This window comes from Alternaria triticimaculans (assembly GCF_023758025.1).
Source record: "Alternaria triticimaculans strain BMP 0046 chromosome Unknown scaffold_3, whole genome shotgun sequence".
In the NCBI taxonomy this organism is placed as follows: Eukaryota; Fungi; Ascomycota; class Dothideomycetes; order Pleosporales; family Pleosporaceae; genus Alternaria; species Alternaria triticimaculans.
In genome coordinates, this window is record NW_026055960.1 from 1,873,480 (window position 1) to 1,893,331 (window position 19,852).

The 19,852-nt window shown below is 52.0% G+C and overlaps 6 protein-coding genes across 6 annotated transcripts; 4 read left to right on the forward strand and 2 right to left on the reverse strand.

The window, feature by feature from the left end:
• Nucleotides 1-644: 644 nt before the first annotated feature.
• On the forward strand, nt 645-4,532 carry J4E78_003316 (uncharacterized protein; the record flags this gene model as incomplete). The annotated part of the gene is made up of 3 exons (XM_049363956.1): nt 645-1,749; nt 1,798-1,906; nt 1,955-4,532. 3 exons carry the CDS (start codon nt 645-647, stop codon nt 4,530-4,532), a joined length of 3,792 nt encoding a protein of 1,263 aa, XP_049224621.1.
• A 176-nt stretch (nt 4,533-4,708) lies between these two features.
• J4E78_003317 (uncharacterized protein) lies at nt 4,709-5,989 on the reverse strand (the record flags this gene model as incomplete). Its single annotated transcript, XM_049363957.1, has 1 exon — nt 4,709-5,989. One exon carries the CDS (start codon nt 5,987-5,989, stop codon nt 4,709-4,711), a length of 1,281 nt encoding a protein of 426 aa, XP_049224622.1.
• A 397-nt stretch (nt 5,990-6,386) lies between these two features.
• J4E78_003318 (uncharacterized protein) lies at nt 6,387-8,716 on the forward strand (the record flags this gene model as incomplete). The annotated part of the gene is made up of 2 exons (XM_049363958.1): nt 6,387-6,845; nt 6,917-8,716. 2 exons carry the CDS (start codon nt 6,387-6,389, stop codon nt 8,714-8,716), a joined length of 2,259 nt encoding a protein of 752 aa, XP_049224623.1.
• A 2,396-nt stretch (nt 8,717-11,112) lies between these two features.
• On the reverse strand, nt 11,113-11,982 carry J4E78_003319 (uncharacterized protein; the record flags this gene model as incomplete). Its single annotated transcript, XM_049363959.1, has 1 exon — nt 11,113-11,982. The coding sequence occupies one exon, from the start codon at nt 11,980-11,982 to the stop codon at nt 11,113-11,115; it is 870 nt and encodes a 289-aa protein (XP_049224624.1).
• Nucleotides 11,983-12,316: 334 nt separating this feature from the next.
• Nucleotides 12,317-17,025, forward strand: J4E78_003320 (uncharacterized protein; the record flags this gene model as incomplete). Its single annotated transcript, XM_049363960.1, has 8 exons — nt 12,317-13,430; nt 13,668-14,041; nt 14,096-14,378; nt 14,435-14,470; nt 14,693-14,800; nt 14,895-15,676; nt 15,740-15,836; nt 15,908-17,025. 8 exons carry the CDS (start codon nt 12,317-12,319, stop codon nt 17,023-17,025), a joined length of 3,912 nt encoding a protein of 1,303 aa, XP_049224625.1.
• An 883-nt stretch (nt 17,026-17,908) lies between these two features.
• J4E78_003321 (uncharacterized protein) lies at nt 17,909-19,783 on the forward strand (the record flags this gene model as incomplete). Its single annotated transcript, XM_049363961.1, has 3 exons — nt 17,909-18,226; nt 18,279-18,864; nt 18,921-19,783. 3 exons carry the CDS (start codon nt 17,909-17,911, stop codon nt 19,781-19,783), a joined length of 1,767 nt encoding a protein of 588 aa, XP_049224626.1.
• Between the last annotated feature and the right edge of the window lie 69 nt (nt 19,784-19,852).

The window sequence follows — 19,852 nt, forward strand, 5'->3', positions numbered from 1 at the left end:
GTCACGATCGTTGTGCTGTATTGGCTCCATGCATCGCACTTGAAAACATGCCGAATTATCCATACCACCCCAGCAGTGGCGCCACGTCTGTAATGTGCCACGTTTCTTGTTACTATCTCGTGTCCAGTGGTGTACGAGAAGTACGCACATTGGCCGGTGAGATTGCCATGTTTCAAGACATGGGATTGTAATCCCTGTCGCGCAACCTCGGCAAAAAAGGAGTCGCCCAAGAACGCCCAGGCACAATTTCAAGACCATCGAATTAACCCGACCAAGTTAACTCCCGCGTTGGCGCCTTCTGTTAGATCCATATTGCAAATGTTTGGACGTGATGTCATGCCGCCTGTTCCTGCTGGTGCTGCTGTCCACCGAGTAGCCTCGATCGGCCGCTACGACCATCCCACGCCATTCGCAAGTGTGTTTGTTCACCTCTTTGCGCGCCCGTTGTCCGGATCCAGGCTGCTATACGAAAAGCTTTGTTGGCGCATGCAGGTGAAGCCGGGTGTCGCGCGTCCCTTCAGGCTTAGACTTCGCTCTTTCTGCGCTGTCACCATCATCGCGCCGTCACTACCGGCAACGCGGAACCGTCACTGACCAAGATCTTCCGACCCACCAAGACGCCAAACCTCTTCGCACAGCTCACTATGGCGAACCCTACGCCTAGTCCCAAGCGCGAGGGTCTCGTCTCGCCCATCGGTATGGTCATCGAAGAGCCGACCTTTCCGAATATCCCTGGCCAAGAACCCACCACGCCCACGCCCGTCCAGAACACTTCGACCGCAGACATGGCTCAACCAGCAGGCGCATCATCGCCAGACCAGCCTATCGACGCCCCGCGAGACACCTCGGAGTCGACCCCCAATGATCAGGACTACTTCGCGTCGACGACGCGTCCCACACAGCAGAGATGGGCAACGGAACGGCCGAAGCCCTCTGTGCGACACTCTCTGCTAGGAAGGATGCAGAAGCCCCGCGAGGCAAGACCAGCCGCACCCGAAAGGGCAGCAACAATCACCTTCGACCCCGAATCCGAATCCTCAGACTCCTCAGACGATGAGAGAGAACTCCCCCGCAAGAGCCTCGGCCATGCAGACGACCTCACCAAACAAGCAACGCGCCAGCCTCGCGGACGCCGATCGGGGCCCTTTTCTCGTCTCAAGATCGCCAACGAGCATTTCAACACAAAGGGCAGGGTATCCAAGGCGGACGGACGTCTGAAGCTTAGTATACTCGAGGAGAACCATGGCAGTGGATACATCGCAAAGGCTCTGGGCACAGCTTTCAAGAAGAATAGCAATGACGAGAATCAAGGCCCTACGAGTTACGACGATGCCGGAGCTACCAAGATTAGCCCTGAGGATGACGAGATGGAACATGATCCTTCACGAAGAATCAAGCTCAACATTGTTATCATCATCATTGGTTCGCGCGGAGATATTCAGCCCTTCATCCGGATAGGCAAGATCCTGAAAGAAGACTACGGACATCGCGTTCGCATGGCCACACACCCGGCTTTCAAGGACTTTGTGGAAAAGGACTCCGGTTTGGAGTTTTTCTCTGTTGGCGGCAACCCGGCAGAGCTGATGGCGTTCATGGTCAAGAATCCTGGACTGATACCGAACATCGACACCATCAAGGAGGGTGAGATAGGCAGGCGAAGGAGCCAGATGTACGAGATGTTCCAGGGCATGTGGCGTGCCTGCATCAACGCAACCGACGACGAAACGGATAAGACGAACGTGAAAATGAGTAAGTTCCTCGGTTGCATCCGTGTTACACATGACTAATATCAAGTAGTGGGTGATAAGGCACCGTTCGTTGCAGACGCTATCATTTCAAATCCGCCAAGTTTCGCACCCACTCATATTGCTGAGAAGCTCGGCATTCCGCTACACATGATGTTCACGTAAGTACTTGAAATGCAGACTTGCGAGTCAGTACTAACTCTCGATAGCTTCCCTTACACGCCTACGAGCCAGTTTCCTCACCCACTTGCGAACATCAAGGCCAGTAACGTCGAAGCCACCTACAGCAATTTCATGTCGTATCCGCTCGTCGAGATGATGATGTGGCAGGGTCTCGGCGACCTCATAAATCGCTTCCGTACCCAAGTGTTGCATCTTGAAGAAGTAAGCAGAATATGGGCGCCAGGTCAACTATATCGGCTCAAGGTACCTTATACCTACATGTGGTCACCCGGTCTCATCCCAAAGCCAAAGGATTGGGGTCCAGAGATCGACATTTCCGGTTTCGTCTTTCTGGATCTTGCTTCTTCCTTTACGCCACCGGATGAGTTGAAGAAGTTCCTGGATGATGGGCCTCCTCCAATCTACATCGGGTTTGGCTCAATTGTTGTAGACGACCCGGACGAGTTCACTAGTCTGATTTTCGAAGCGGTCAAGTCCGTTGGCTGTCGTGCCCTTGTTTCGAAAGGTTGGGGTGGCTTTGGCTCCAACGCAGATTGCCCGGAAAATGTCTTTATGCTTGAGAACACTCCGCACGATTGGTTGTTTCCCAAGTGCAGTGCGGTTATCCATCATGGAGGCGCAGGTACAACCGCTATTGGCCTCAAGTGCGCTATACCAACAATGATTGTACCCTTCTTTGGCGATCAGCCATTCTGGGGTGCGATGGTTAGTAAGGCAAAGGCTGGAGCGCACGATTGTATACCGTACAAGAAACTCAACGCAGAAAGACTAGCGGAGGGTATCAAGCAATGTCTGACTGAAGAAGCCAAAGAGAACGTGAAGAAAATCGCAGACAGCATTGCGAAGGAAGGCGACGGAGCGCTCAACGCCGTGCGCTCCTTCCACAGGTCATTACCACTTACCGGCGCGGGCAGCATGCGTTGCGACTTCCTCGACAACCGTGCGGCAGTATGGAAGATCAAGAATACTGAGGTCAAGCTCTCCGCACTCGCTGCCGAGATCCTGGTGGAGAAAAAGAAGCTCAAGTGGAGCGAGTTGCGACTCATACGACACTACGAATGGAACGACTTTGGTGGCCCAGGCGAGCCAATCACTGGTGTCTGGGGCAGCCTGATGTCGTCGTTCTCTGATGCGGCTGCTGGTGTGGGAGGCATGCCTGTCGAGATGGGGAAGAGCATTAGGAAACGGGAGCAAATTAAGGAAAAGAAGCGCAAGCATCATCAACGCCACGAGCACAAGAAAGCAACATTAGCGAAAGCAAACGCCGACAGTGCAAATGGAGCTGAACAGCCGTCGCACAACAAGAGTGAACAAGACGGATCCAGGCCACAAGCAAATCGCAACGAATCGTCCATTTCGAAGATCACGGAACCAGACGAAGAGCTGGCTGAGGAGCTCGGCCGCGAAGCTGCCTTTGGCTTCAGGAAGACAGGTCACGCTATCGCTCGATTCCCCATGGACTTGACACTTGCCATTACTCAAGGTTTTCACAACGCTCCACGTCTCTATGGAGATGAAACTGTACGCAGGCCACCTCGAGTCACTGGTTTCCACTCAGGCACGCGCGCCGGTCGCGATGAGTTTCTTTACGGCGTAAAGGATGGCGTTTCGGGCCTTGTCACCCAGCCGTACAATGGCGCGAAACAGAACGGTGTTATAGGTGCAGTCCGAGGCGTAGGCTTCGGTATTGGCGGCTTCGTGCTCAAAGACATCGCAGCTCTTCTTGGCCCTTTGGCGTATACGATGAAGGGTCTTGATGCGGAATACATGAAGCGGTACCAGCCTACAAACTACCTCCGCCGTGCACGCATTGCTGAGGGGCAGAAGGAGCTGACAATGTTGGAATCAAAAGCTCACATTACGGCCATCAAGGAAGCTCAAAATGGAGCCAAGCGACCTTCCGAGAAGAAGGAATCCGTAGAAGAGAACGTGGTTATTCGATGGAAAGCTCTACAAAAAACGATCGCCGACGAGAAGAAACAACATAAGAACGGAATTGTGGGCTCTCTCACCGGTCGAGGGGATCACAAAGAAGGCCAACGAGTTGGACGCAAGTCTACCGAGGTCGCCAAGAAGGATGCCAGGCGATCGCAGTCCAAAGGAAGGCCAAATAACCATACGCCCAACGACAAGCCCGGCGGTGTCCTTCCAGAAGACCAATCCAAAGTGATGGACCCGGGAAAAGCTCGAAGGAGCGTTGACGGTAACGCAAGAGGTGGAGGAATGCACCGGATGAGCACTGCGCCAACCACCACTTTGGAGCATGGCGAACACCTCGAAAGAGAAGAGCTGCAGCTTCCTCCAAGATATCAGGCGACTGGCGATGCTGCTTTGAAGGAGCAAGATACAAACTCGCTTGGCTCAGCACATCTAGGTGATGACGCAAAGAACAAGTCTGATCCTGAGCTTGCTAGCCCCATCGCCGAGGCTAACAACTTGGGACCTGTAGATACGAAGGGTGGATTGGATGTTGCGGATCGTCCTTCCGCAGATGGCTCCGATGAGACGAGGGTCGATAGCGATCTCACCGACTGGGCTGCTGTAAGGCAGAAGACTGATGCTTTGCCACTGGGTGGTGAGCCGCCTAGGGTGGTTGGTGTGTAGGAACATGGCGGCTTTGCATCACACTACATGTAGCGTGGCGTTGCTGATCATTGTCATCTTTTACTACCGGTCCATCACCCACATTTTTCCTTTCTTTCCGTTAATTAGTTTTACATTAGAGGTTCTAATAACTGAGATACCCACACTTGTACACTAGAAGCCTGATCACATGAAACTCACAGCGCTTTCTCCTCTACCCTTTCAAAAGCCGCATACTCGGGTAGCTTGAAGCCGTCATCCCGACTCTCCGTATCTCCAAGCCACGGGCCGACCCACTCCCACCTCAGAACCATCGACACCAGCCTCACAAAGCCGTGCAAGACCGTCCTCTTCCAAGCCGAACCTGGATGCATAAACTCCGGTACAAAACGCGACATGACCTGACTCTGCACCACAAAAGGTCGGAACCTCTCCTCGTAGCGTGTCAGCGCAGCAGTAAGACCGTCAAACGTCGTAGGAGAAGCAAGGTCGTCAACACAGCTCAGCTCACCCGCCAAAACATACGCCCCAAGCACCGCCAGCGACGTACCCATGCCCGTACACGGACTAGGACAAAACGCCGCATCACCCAGACAAATCACTCGATTGCAACTCCACCGCTTCATCTTGACCTGATTGATAGCGTGGAGATAGAAGTCTGGCGCCGTAGCCATGGCATCGAGAAGTCTCTTGCTAACCCACCCTGCATCCGCGAATTCCTCGCGAACAAGCTTTTCCTGGGGCGCTCTCCCAGCTCTACTCGCCTTCTCCCAGGCGAGTTCTTGGGCGGGGGTTGATGGCATGAAAGTGAACATCGCACGGGTTGTGCCGTGAGGATCTGGACGCGTAGCAACGGTACGTGAACCTTTTGCGACGAAGATATCCCACCAGGGTGCGTCGGAAGGGAGGCGTGGTATGGTGAAATAGGCGGCGTACATACCTTTGTGCTCGATGGCTACGTCCTGGGCTGGGAAGACCAGACTGCGTGTTTTGGACCATTGGCCGTCTGCTGCGATGAGTAGGTCGTAGGTGTGTGTTGTGCCATCGCTGAGGAGGACTTTGACGCATGAGGAGTTGTTTTGGAGGATTTGTGTGATTGTCGTGTTGAACAGGTAGGTTACGTTGGGTTGGGGGCTAGTAGCTTGGTGTAGTAGTTTTGCGAGGTCGCCGCGCAGGATTTCGTATTCTGATGTTGGACTTGCTGAGCCGCCTTCTTTGATAGGAAAGGGGGCGAAGGGGGTTCCTTGTGAGTCGATGAATCGGGTGCCGAGTTCTTTGGTGTTGTATTGCTGGACTTGTTGCATGAGGCCCATCTTTTTTATGCAGGTCACTGCGCTGCCTTGGATGTCGACATTCTGGCCGTGGGGTTGGAGAGAAGTGGCTTTTTCTAGGATGGTGATGGTGTGCTTGGAGTTGAAAGAGAGCCAGTAGGCTAGGGCTGGGCCAGCGATGCCTGAACCGACGATCAAGATATCCATGGTAGACAATGATGTTGTTTAGTTGAGCTGAAATTTGGGGGCTGTCCGCACAAGCTCGGTGTTTGACGTCTTGTCATGGTTGCGAGATTGATCATCGTTATATATAGGATAGAACGAAAGCAATCGTTATGGTTGAAAGCGCGGGATCGGGCGCATTGAAGCATGTGCTGAGGTTTCGGGGTTGGGGTGCTTCGGGCTTCGTGCATTCGGGCGACGGCTCGGGGGTAATGGACTGCGCACTATTCCCGATGTAGTGTAACGCATCTACCATCATCCCGCATCGCCACTTCTTCAACTCTTGTCATCTTCTTTCGCATCTTGTGCTCACTCCAATGGCATGTAACGAGACAATAGCGACACCTGCCGTTACCTTCATTCAGCGCAGCTGACTTCCACAATGGCAACCACAAGCCTACCCACAAGCGGCCACAAAAGACCCACTTTCTCCTGCATCCGATGCGCTGAACGGAAGGTCAAGTGCGACAGGCAGAGGCCATGTGCTGGTTGTGTCAAGAGCAATGTCGAATGCATCTTCAACCCCGTGCAACCGCCGAAACAGAGAAACAAGCGCGTCAAAGTCAAAGTACTGACTGATCGGTTGAAACAGTATGAGGCTCTCCTTCAGGAAAAGGGTATCGAACCCGCGAACGTTCCGAATCAGACGGATAGTAGGCCGCAGTCGCAACCCTTGATGCACGGCGCGCCCGATCAACAAGAGCAGCATGTCGTTCAATTGCAGACGCCTTCGTCTCTTGAGTCTGACTCGTCGCCGTATGGCCTTCAGACTTCGACTGTTCGTGGCCAGGCACCTTTTCGATTTGTGGAGAACAGTCTATGGGACAGAGTGGTTGAAGAAGTGAGTGGAACACCTATGCCATACGTTGTTACGGTAATCTCATCATCACGCCGATGCTAACGAGTGTTTAGTCTCTCGACCCTAACAACGATTTAGAAGACTCAAGCGATATCAGCGAGGAGGAGTCGACAACGGGCAACTCCGGTTTTGCTGTTATCAGGTCCTCCCATCGCAGCGGCAAGCCTCGTCATCCACCGCTCGAGCGCCTTATTCAGCTTTGGGAGATCTTCGTCAGTAACGTGGATCCGTTGACTAAGGTGGTGCATGTACCCAGTCTACGGCCTATGATTGAAAAAGCTGCCAAAAATCTTGGGCTCATACCGCGACCGCTCGAAGCTCTCATGTTTGCTATATATGGCTCCGCTATCATGTCATTGAGCCAAGAGGAGTGTGAGCAACGTTTCGCCAAATCGCGCGACCAACTACTTTCTCAGTACATCTCGGGGACAGAAGCGGCATTGTCTAGAGCAAGAGTGATGGAGACTTCCAATCTTGTTGTTCTACAGGCATTAGTGATACATCTCGTCACAATACGTGAGATCTATGCGCCACGCGCGACCTGGACGCTTACCGGCGTAGCTGTTCGCATCGCTCAAAGCATGGGTCTTGAGCGCGATGGTAAATATCTAGGAATATCTCCCTTCGAGACCGAGATACGCCGCCGTATCTGGTTCCAGTTGAAAGCCCATGACTCTCGAGCAGCGGAGTTGTGTGGTCTCGCGAAGTACCGAGATCCTGATATCGGCCCTGAGCGAGCTGGATGGCCTACCAACCTCAACGACGATCAGCTGCATCCTGGTATGTCTGAGCTACCCTCAGACTCCAAGGGACTAACGGATGTTATCTTCATTGTGACAAGATGTGAGATGGGAAAGTTCGCGGCGCCACGCATTGCAGCACTGCGGCAAGAGGGAATGGACCCCAGGCAGATGAACCTTGACCATTCGGCAAAGAGCGGGACCGCCCGTGAAAGCTTAATCCAAGAGCTTGAGGACACTATTGAAACGAAACATCTTCGCTACTGTGACCCATCTCAGCCTTTACATCTTGTTGCAATGGTTGTGGCTCGGTATGGTCTCAATGTAGCCCGCTTTCTGATACATCATCCACGGAACTGGGGTACATTAGAGAAAACACCCCTAGAGGAGCGTAAGAAGATCTGGGAAGTTTGTCTCAAGCTTCTCGAGCAACAGATCATGCTGCAGACCAACCCTGTCATCAAGCGCTTTGCGTGGAGCGCGTCCTACTTTCGGCAATGGCATGCTTTGATTCATCTGCTAGATACTCTTCGCGCCCATCCCAACCTTATCGACACTGATCGAGCTTGGCGACTCATCGGCGAAACGTACGACAATAATCCGGAGATGCTCGAGGACATGAGAAGGCCCATTCATGCAGCTGTTGGCAACCTATGCTTGAAGGCCTATGATGATCATGAGGCATTGATGCGCTCGAAAGATGGCCATTCACTTTCGCCACCTGGGTTTATAGCACGTCTACGACACCAACGCGATAGCGCCAGGTTGCGACGCCAGAAACGCACTGCAAACGGCGGTCATGCCGCTGCATCTACTGATCAAACCCGGGCTGACGTATACTGCATCGATGGCGAAGCATTAGCTGATAACTCAAATGCGTTGATGGAATCAACTCAGGCTTCTTTTCAGGCATCGTTCGGACCGACGCAAGACACTGTGTTTGACAGCACTCATTCTTTCACATTCTCCAACCATGCGAACGGCACATTTTTCGACAGCATGGATTTGGACGGTGCGCATGATTTTTTGGCTACCGACTACATCATGGACGATTCATCGCTGGAGTTTATAGACTGGGGCAAGTTGGACAATTGGCTCGCTCACGCTTCCTGACGGGGGAATACAGTTGTTCCGCCCTGTTCCATGATTGCGCTCATGAAGAGCCCACACACACATAATAGCCTAGCCATAGACTAGCGCAGCTGTTTCCTACAGCAGGATTCCATTTATAACTACAGATGCATACTTAGCTGCTGGAACATGTCGATTGGTAAGATGGTGTGGACTTACAAGTCGGCGAGGGTGATCCTGTATTGATCGGCTATCTTCTGGCAAATGTCGCCTGAGCTCACAAGGTGCCATCTGTTACCTATGTCAAGCGATTTGTCAGTCTTTCTTCTCACTCATTTTCCACGGTGTTGCGCAATACTAACATCTGGTTGATGCACCTGATTGAACGGGAGTCGGGGTCGCTGGGCCGCTAGGCGGCTTCATCGTAGTAGTCGAAGCGTGCCATTCACTAGCGGGAAACTCCCATGTGATTACTGGTGGCAGCAATGTGAAGCGAGAGGATGAAGACGATGATTGTATCGTCTTTGTTGGTGTTGGTTGGGAAGTAACGGGTAGATCGCCCTGCCACTCCACGCAGTATTCGGTATTAGCTACGAGCGAGCTGCATGGTGCTCCAGGGTTGAAGCTGATGAATTCAGCTTCAGTGATGCTCCATTCTTCCGCTAGGGATCTGCAGGTGTCACCTTGCTTGGCAGGCCAGGTGAACGAGCAATCCCTTGGACGAAGAACGCGTGCGTTGATGCAGGATGCACCAAGATAAGCAAGGAGAATGTAAAGGGTATACTGAAGGGCAAGCATTATCAGGGTCTTAACGCTTCGCGTGTAATATGAACTTGGACTAATTATCTTGAGGGAAACAGCTCTTGGATTTGCAACGATTTAAACTGTGCTTGATGATGAACGCGTTGTGCTAACCGGCTGCTTTGCACAGAATTACAATGAGAGTTCTGGACTACGGACCGACACCCCGATGTTGCATAGGATCTCAATGATAGTAGCGTAAATTTGGAAGTGGTGCAGGTCGTCATGGATCGTAATGCTAGTATCGTGGCCTGCATCTTTGTGAGTGTTGTCATGTACAGCCGAATCAACCTGACTACGCCGCAATGTCCTACGGCAATCGGCTATGCAGTTTTCTGCGGCTTTATATTGCCTCCTTTCTCGGGCCGCACCGAGACCTGCAGATCTTGGAGTGTGACAGTAGGCGCATATGCGCTTTCAATTAAGGGTGCGGCGTCTTGCCTCCCGAGGTCGTCTACGGCCTGTATCTTGCTAAAATGAAGGAATGCGGCTCGGCCTCTCCAGGTCCGGAGCGCATGCGCACACAAAACAAAGCTTCCCGATGATATATCCATATTATCCAGTTTTATTTACAGCACAGAATTGACGGCGGCTGCAGCTATCCCCGCGCCTGCAACTACTATCACTTTGACACTCTCCACTCGGCCGATGACACTGTTCGGCAACGCAGTCTTAGCCGTGACCTGGTCTTGGGTCGGAACAATAGTCGAGATGGTAGAAGTCGTTTCTAGAGAGCCGCTTTTTGATTGCGTGGTGGTCGAAGGTTTGTCGATCTCATGCTCCTCGGCGTAGCATGCGGCAAACGCAATGGTGTCATTCAGCCAGACTTCGCCCCAAAGAGCCTCGCGCATTTCTCTGATCCAAGTATTGGGGCAGCGTTGAACGACTTCCACGGCTCGCGAGCTATGTGCAGCCCACCAGGAAGATGCTACGCTGCCATGGGAGGAATAGGCCGGAAGAACTTCTCGAGGCGCAGCGGTAGTGAAACCACACCAACTAGTCCATTCTGGAAAGGGACACGTTGGTACAACCGTAGCCGAAGGCGTGATAGTAAGTGTGCAGTCCTCGATCAGCTTGTCTCCGTAGATAAGGAGCTCATCCAGAAGGGCTCCAGTGGGCTTCGGTACATCGAAATATTGTGCTATGTTTTCCGTCGCGCAGTACCAAGGATCTCGGGTAATAGTTGGCTCTGCGATAGGCATGAGCGTCAGCTGGGCTGCAGACGCCGTAACAGCAGCTTTGAATGGAGGGGCGCCTGTGGAAAGAGCCATTGTAAGCAAGATGTCGCCGAGGGTCGATATGCCAAAGTGAGGTTATCTATGAAGTGATTTGACAGCGCAGAAATCTGTGGCATATGCCTCCATTATATCATCAATGACTAAGAACCATATTGATCGATAAGGGGCTTCACGCCATGACCAACTGCATCCCTTGCACGCATTTCGACTCGGCTAAAAGGAAGCCTCGTGTTGTTCTAGGGTGATATGTCGGTCCCTGCTCTCGACGGCTTTGGGAAATGTTGGTAGTCTGGATTGATTCGTTCTTGCTTGAAGCTTGCTATCTACTACAGAGCTCGACGTCCTTGTTAAGAGATACGAAACCTTCATACAACCCTCTTGATAGCAGTGACTCACTTCCTACTGAGCAAAGTGGGGATAGTGCTCCTTCAGGGCGGCTTGTACCGCGGCGAGACATTCAGTCTTTCGATAGCGCGTCACATCCGGCCATCCATGCTCACGATAGACCTTTTGTAGCATGGTTACAAGCCCGTTATCCTCGGGCCCTAGAGTCGCATAAATATCGATGACTGACTTTGGGCCAATGGGAATGAAAGAGAGTTGCCGAAATTGATCTTTGAGCATGCCGAAGAAGTCAGCAATAGCCCAGCATTCCGATTCGGCCCGCCATTGAGCCTCGTTGTCTGGCGCGTAATCGTACGGGTCGTCTTCGATTGGTTCGCGTGACGAATTGTGCCTGATCTCGTAGGGGCATTCGATCCAGTAGACAACGCCCAACTCCGTGTCGAGCAGAAAGTCTGCATTGTCTCGTCCGCCAGTAGTTAAACCGATGACGTGGGCCGGTACTTCATCAGTAAAGCTGGCGCCTTCTGAGCAAAGCTTAAGTGTTTCACCCTTAACACCACCTTGAAGCACGCGTCCCAGGTCCCTCTGCCAGTCGGAAAAGGCACACCATGGGGCTGCTTGAGGATTTTCGAAGCTGCTGCCAGACCCACGGATGTATGGAAGATGTTGGAGAAGGGAAATTACTTCGTCCGTCTTGTTGAGACCTCGCATGGAGTCGGGAGTGACAGAGGGCCAGCCTTCTTTGGGTGGTTCGATAATGACGCTTTCATCCATGTACATCCGGGTAAGAAACTGGTAGTAATCGCGGACTGCAGCGATGCACGCCTCGCGTGAGTAGATGATATCTTCGAGTGCAGGCATATTCTCGTAATTGTGGAAGGAGAATACTGCTGAGAACTTGTGTTGACGAGATGTGTGGTTCATATAATCGCTTGTTTACCCGGCTCGGCGTACATGACCTTGAGGTATTCATTTACCGATCTGTCGGGGCGAGACACCTGACGACCGTACATTGATGCAATCAAGCGGTTCGCGGCTGTGCCACGTTACTACTGGGATTGAACGAGTAGGCAAGATCTGCATAGCGGTTGTTTCGAAGAGTGTATGTGGTGCTTCACCGGGTGCGGAAGTCGAGTTTTTTCTGTATCGTCCTTACAGCAGTGCATCGTGAAGTCATTTTCAGAATAGCACCAGTCTCGCGATGGCAAGATACCTCTCCATTCTCCTTTTCTGGGGCTGCGCACGGGTACAATCCGCTATGCACCCCAACGGTACTTGGGTTAGCGAACCCCTTACTGAAGACGACGCCTCGCCGATTGACAGCCCGAATACCTACTACCCCGACCAGTACGACTGCCCGCTAGCATGTGTAGACTACGCAAATACGCACAGCTGGATCACGTACTTTTCAATGGAGCGCATCCAGCGGTGTAAGGAGGCAATGCTGCTCGAATTCTCAATTTCAACGGCACTTGACGATCCTCAGACGACACCGCTGATCCGCAGCTGCACGTTGGGTGGCGGAGACAATGAATCCATGATCGCAGAAGTCCCTGTCGAAAATCCAAAGAAGGCAGGAGATCTTTTTCGAGCGAGCCTCCAGTCTGCGCCAGCATGCGTTCCGGATGGCATAGAGACTTCGCACGACATGCAGATGACAACTCGCGGCGACGGGCAGGAACGGTCGGGCGATATTGTGGGGTTGCTCATGGGCATGGGAATGTATTTTGCTGCGCGCGATAATTGTGACGAGAAGTTCCTGTTTGCGCGTCACAAGGATTTGGCTGTCGGCGTTCATGTAGGAGACGACCTGGCAAAGCTAACGGCGGAGTCCGCCCTTAGCTTGCTGGCAGATCACGTGCGATCCAACGGAGCTCGGACGCCGAACCAGATCGTCGTCGAGCTCTGCGGTGGCGGACGCCAGGCACGAAACGCGTTCGGCCTCATTATCGACAGCACGGGTGATCTTATTCAGGTCCAGAAAGCAGTATTAGGGTGGAGCAATGGGAACTGCACACTACCGGACGGGCAGAGCGTCGTCGGTCATCTCCCAGATGTGCGAGTAGTGGATCTTCATGGCGTCAACAATACGATCAATGCCAACAGTACCAGCAATGTCGCCAACAACAACGCTACCCATGTTCGCAAACGCGCCGTGCCGCAAGCGGGATCCGATGGCGTCTGCGCAACACACCTTATCCAGAATGGAGATACTTGCGATCGATTGTCCGGACAGTATGGCGTGACTATCGGCAACCTTGAGAAGTGGAACAGAGGAAAGACTTGGGCATGGACTGAGTGCAAGGATATGCTGATCGGCTACAGCATGTGCGTCAGTGATGGCTTGCCCCCCATGCCACCGCCACAGCAAGGTACCCAGTGTGGGCCGCTGGTTCCTGGCACGCAACGACCAACGAATAAAGCATCACTAGCTGATCTGAATCCGTGCCCTTTGAAGGCATGCTGTAGCAATTGGGGCTTTTGCGGTGTATTTCCAGCCCATTGCGACATCCATGCGCCCAAGAATGGTGCGCCAGGCAGCAAAGACAAGAATTTCCAGAACACCTGCGTCTCGAATTGCGGCAATCAACTGATGGACAATTCTCCAGCCCCGAACGAATTTATGCGAATCGGCTACTATGAAGCATATAATCACAAACGTCCTTGTCTGCGGCTCAACGCTCGAGATGCAAGCGTCGGCGAATCCTACACGCACATCCACTGGGCGTTTGCCGACATCAACCCCGATAACTGGAAGCCCGCTATTCGAGACGGCTCTGACCACTGGAAAGACTTCAAGGAACTGAGAAATGTCAAGCGCATTGTTTCATTTGGCGGCTGGGCGGCTTCGACAGAACCGGCAACGTACAACATTATTCGCGGAGCTATCATAGACCACCGGGATGAGTTCGCTAGGAATCTCGCCCAATTCGCCAAAGTGGAAGGCATTGATGGCATAGACATCGATTGGGAATACCCGGGTGTAAGTTTTGCTATCGTTGCCTGCTTCTAGCATACATTAATTACCAGCTCATAGGCTCCTGATATACTAGTCGATGGCCGACCTATTGGCCGACCAAGCGATGGCCTGAACTATCTCAAGTTCCTTACGGTCTTGAAGAAAGAATTGGAACCTGGCGTCTCTGTGTCCATCGCCGCACCGGCCTCGTACTGGTATCTTAAAGCTTTTCCTATCGACAGGATTGCGGTAGTCGTTGACTACATTGTTTACATGACGTACGATCTGCATGGGCAATGGGATGCTGGTAATCCCAATGCATATGACTCATGTCCTTCCGGTCGATGTATCCGGAGCCATGGTGGGTGCTATAACGACTCAGACGAGATCGAACGGTCATGCTGATTCAAATGACAGTCAACTACACGGAGACGCGAAATTCTCTAGCTATGAGTATGTTCGATCCGTGAAGGAATGCCGCGCTGTATGCACTTTGATTAACGACGAAAGCAGTCTCGAAAGCAGGCGTCCCACATAACAAGATTTTTGTGGGAGAAGCAAGTTACGGCAGGTCTTTTCATATGGCCCAGGATGGCTGTTGGGGCCCGAAATGTGAATTTACAGGATCGAGAGACAGCTCCGACGCTACTCCGGGCCGATGCACTAGAACTCCAGGCTACCTCGCTTACGCCGAGATCACTGAGCTTATCACCAGCCCTGGTGAGAACTCGTCTCGAACCTTTTTCGATAAGCAGTCGCGTACTGATGTCATGGTGTACAATGGTGAGTCACGCTGCTGGTGAGCCTTCTTGGTCTTGCGCTACAGCCATCGTCGGAGCTTGCACTTGGCCTTTGCTAATATGAATTCGCTTTTCAGGTGACTACATCAGTTATATGACTCCTGAAACCAAGGACGCCCGACGTGCCGAATGGAAGTCATTCAACTTTGCTGGAACTGTTGACTGGGCCGTTGATCTCCAGGAGTTCACTGCGCAGGAAATGAGCATTCTACCTCCACGACCCGAGAGTGGTCAAGGCTGTACCTCCGGGGAAGGTATCACTTTAGAGTCAGGGGACCTTTGCGACTTCACCTGTCTCTATGGATTTTGTCCTGAGCGTGTATGCATATGCTACACAACTGGAAAGCTTCTAGATCTGCCAACCGAGAAGACTGGACTCAACATCGTAGCTTGGGACGAGTTCAATGTGGAACTAAACCGACTTTGCATGTTTGCTTGCAAATACAACTATTGTCCCGAGGAGATATGTACTACTCCTATCGATGGGCCCGATGAAAGTGGACCACACGGATTTGGGGAGGACTTTGGCAACGGCGAAGATCCCAACTATTACAACAAAACCGCAGCGAAACTCGCCAATGATCAGACATGCATCATATACAGGGACCCAGCATACAACGAAGTGAGCAAGACTCAGTGCAAACCCATTTGTCAGGACGCACTAGATGAGGCGGCAGAGGAGGGGAGAACATCTAATTACGGGTGTATCGGATTCTACCCTATGGAAACCAGTATTCCTTGGGAAAGAGGACCGGGAGCGGGTAGTCAGTTGATTGCGCCTGGGAAATGTTTGTGCGACAACTTCCTCCTCAACGAACTGGCAGACACTGTTCTGGAAGCAATGCCCTTGATCGCTCAGGTATGCTATCCAATACCCGCTAATCGCGGTTAGGAAACGTTTTGCCATCTGACGATTATCTAGATTAGTTGCTATGTGCTCATGTCAAGTATCAAACTCGTAATCGACGTCGGAGTTCAATTCATACCCGTAGTGGGCAAGATTCTGGATATTGGTCTGGGTAAGTCGGCTCATTTGCTTAGCGTCTTACTGCGTCTCACACGTCACACCAATACTAACTCAATCTCACAGATATGGCTACAACAGCCGCACAGATGGCTGCGTATCTGTATCCCGAAGAAGAAGACCCCGAGGGCGCATTCTCATGGTGGCTGAGTCCATGCGGGGGTACGGACCTGGTGCCGCAAGATATCAAGAAAGCTTTCGAAATCTTGAGCACCGTAGCCAACGGTGTATCGAGCTTCAAGCCGCCAAAGCGCATGAAACGTCACAGTCGCAAAAAGGGTGACGACGGTAACCCAATCGATAGCTCAAGGCCCCGTCGACCAGGTGGAGGTGGCAGCGGTAATGGCGTTACTAAGCCAGCAAAGAAATGCAGAGTACCCGCAGGGAAATCAACACTCCGTCTCGGCGAGGCCTCCAACACACTTCGCAAGCAGTCCTGCGTCAACGGTTCAACAAGAAAAGAGAACATGGTCATTACCTCGCTCGCTTTTGCGCCAAATGCGGTGCCAGTGCAATTCAAAGCGACTTGTTCGCAAGAGAATTCACAAGCTTGTTACCATTACAGCTCAGTCATTCGAAATCATCCGTCATGGTCGACTCTGACCTGCGATGAGGAAAACGCTACTATCAAGCACCGGCTCGACGCGAAAGCCACCGATGTCTGGACCTACCAGCATAATGGTCGGGGATGGGTAAAGCCGGACGATTGCGATCGAGATGAGTACCCACCCGCCTATCTATTGCACAGAAACCATCCCGCCTTTTTGAAAGCCGGCGTCGATGCTCAAGGCCAAATGGTACGCGTTTTGCCAGCCGATGAGAACAGACGCGCTGGCAGGATGTGGAAGGGTGCATGCTTCAAGCCTTCGCTTGAAGATCTGACGAACTCCGACTTCGCGGCAAAAGCCAACGCTGCCCCCAACAAGGTATACGCGATGAAGAAGGGGTATCAGTACACTGAAGTACACGTGACCGTCACTCAGCGCCCTGAGTTTACGATTGCTGCATGGGGCCATGCTGCTGCCCCACCCAACGAAGGTTTGGACCAAAACAGCTGTTGGCCTTCAAACATTGCAGCTGCTGATCCTGGCTTTGTACTGTTGACTTATGATCCTTGGTACTCGAACATGGCTCCTCCTTACAATTACAAGAAACCGTACGTTCAGGGTGCCAACGGATCTTAGTCGTATGGCGAGACCAGCTTCGTTACGCTGCGAGCATTCCATCCCAGATTGATAAACTTGAGGTTGAAAGAAGATAGAATCGATCACGTTTGATATATATGGATCTTCATAACGTATGCTTGTTTGTTACCGAGTGCTGTTTAGAGCTCGGCACAAATTCGGGAGATGATGTATGAGCTCCGGATCTATGCTCGTTTTGTATTAGCGCTTTTTGCCTCGGGACCGAACCAATCCGTTGGCTCGCTTGGCAATCCGTTTACTTCGGCAATCGATGTCGCGATGTCACAAATCCGTTGGCTCGTACGAAGCCCATACAGTTCCAAAATTGCTCTGCGATGATCAATCGCACATTGGGCAGAGTGACTTTTAATCTGACTTCTTGGGCTCTGAATGAACCAAAAACGATATCAGCCGATCGAGTTGGCTGTGGTGGTTTGATGCCACCTGGGCATCTCGTTGACGTCTCGGCACTAACTTAACACCAGCATCATCCTTATATGAGCCTGCCTTAGCAGAGCTTGTAATGAGAGTCGAACGAAACTCAGCTACTATCTGGATTGCTTGCTGTGCGCTTGCGGGCGGTATTGCTTTCGGTTGTCAGACGGCGGTTCAGATCGGAACCGCGCAAGGCTGGCTAGATTGTGCTCACCTCAGCTTTGTGACCTCACTGACACAATGCATAGACTTCCCAGACAGGTTGTACGAGGCGGAGTTCTCGGCTTCTGTATTCAACTCGGCTCTCGCGGTCTTGATAACTGCTATGCGTTGAGTTCCGGACCTATTCGATCAGCATAAAACCATCGACTCAGCCACTTGGAACGGGATCCAACACATCTATACATCTCAGATTTATACTCCTCTCCATCTATTTCCTATGCCAAACATGCGTTATCAACTTTGTTTCTTGCTCTGCGCCAGTAGTTCTGCTCACGGAGCAGTCCTCTCACCCTGGCGCCGGGACATGTCGCCCTTCTCGATTGGCACCAGCTCTAGTTCCAGTACGCGTGCATCTGCGCTTGCAGAGAAGCGAGCTGGCTGGCAATACGGTCCCTCAATCGCCGGCAACACGGCATTCTATCCAGCTGGCAGTATCGGTGGACCAGTTGCGAAGGCGCAAGGGGATCGCTTCGAAATCTTTTCTGACAAATTGAGCACTAAGAATGATGAGGATGCTAAGGCTGCCCAAGCATCCATTGTGGCAGTAAGTACATCTGAAAGACTGATTCTGGAGATCTGCGCTTAACATACCTCAGGCTGGCGGCTTGAACACTTTGGATGACTATGCGAAGCTATATAACGGCCTGTGGAAAGAAAGCGCGCCCAAAGGGCCATATCCAGGACTATTGGCTAATTACACAGAAGACCTGCTCTTTTCAATGACCCAGCTCTCAGATAACCCGTACAAGATCGTGCGAGTGTCAAAGGACACGAAACTTCCTTTCTCCGTCTCCAACGCCGACGCGATATCGGGGCAGACACTGGAAGCACTCCAATCCTCTGGCCGTCTCTTTCTTGCCGATTATCTGGACCAAAAGTATCAGCCACAGTCCGCTGGCAAATACGGCGCTGCCTGCCAAGCGTACTTTTACATCGACCCCAAGTCTCAGAACTTCCTGCCGCTCGCCATCAAATCGAATGTAGAAGGCTCTGACCTAGTCTATACCCCTCACGACTCGCCTAACGACTGGTTGTTGGCCAAAATGATGTTCAATCTCAACAGCTTCTGGTACGCGCAATGGTATCATCTCGGCGCCACGCACGCGGTCAGTGAGATTGTGTACCTGAGTGCTATTCGGACTTTGAGTGAGGAACATCCCGTCATGGCCATACTGCACCGATGTAAGCTTCGACCCCTGTTCCACGATTGTGACTCCCAACTTACAGCGGTAATGTAGTAATGAAGGATGCTTGGGCGTTCCGAGTCATCGGTCGCGACAGCCTGATAAACCCCGGTGGCCCCATCGATCAACTCTTCCCATGGTCTGGCAGTCAAGCCGGTAACTACACCGACTCACTGTATCATTCAGGCGAATCCAGCTCTTTCCAGGCGAACTACTTCGAAACCAATTTGAAAAGGCGAGGCCTGATTGACTCTAGCTTCGGTCCCGAGATCAAAGCGTTTCCTTTCTACCGGGATGCATCGGTTATCCATACTGCCATTCGCCAGTTCATGACGACCTTCGTTGAATCATATTACAAGGATGCAAGCGCAATTGTAAACGACAACGAGCTCCAAGCATGGATCCATGAAGCAGTACCAGCTCAGATAGTGGACTTTCCATCTACACTGCAGGACAAGCAAACTCTCATCGACATCTTAACCCATATGGCCCACCTGGTATCAGTAGTTCACGGCACGCTCAACACAAACGCTCTCGCTGCCTCAACTGGCGTTCTTCCTTTCCACCCACTCGCTTTCTACTCGCCATTGCCAACTGCGAAAGGTGTCACCAACATCATGCCCTTCATGCCACAAGTTGAAGCTGCTATTGGCCAAATTAGCTTGGTCGTAGATTTCAACCGGCCTACGTTCGTCAACAGCGGGGAAACGATATCGCACATGTTCGACAATACAACCATGCTAGCTAGTATGGGTAAAGAAGTAGAGAAAGCGGAGCAGCATTTTCGACTTGCGATGAAGAATTATAGTGCGGTGATTAGAGACAGGAAATTTGGGGACGATGGCCTGTGCGGAGACATGCCGTACTGTTGGACTACTCTAGATCCGGATACAGCTAGTTATTGGCTCACTATCTAGAGAACCAGTGTCGCAGAACAGAGCTTGAATGGAGCACGTGTTTGGTAGCTCTTCGGCAGCTCTCTCTCA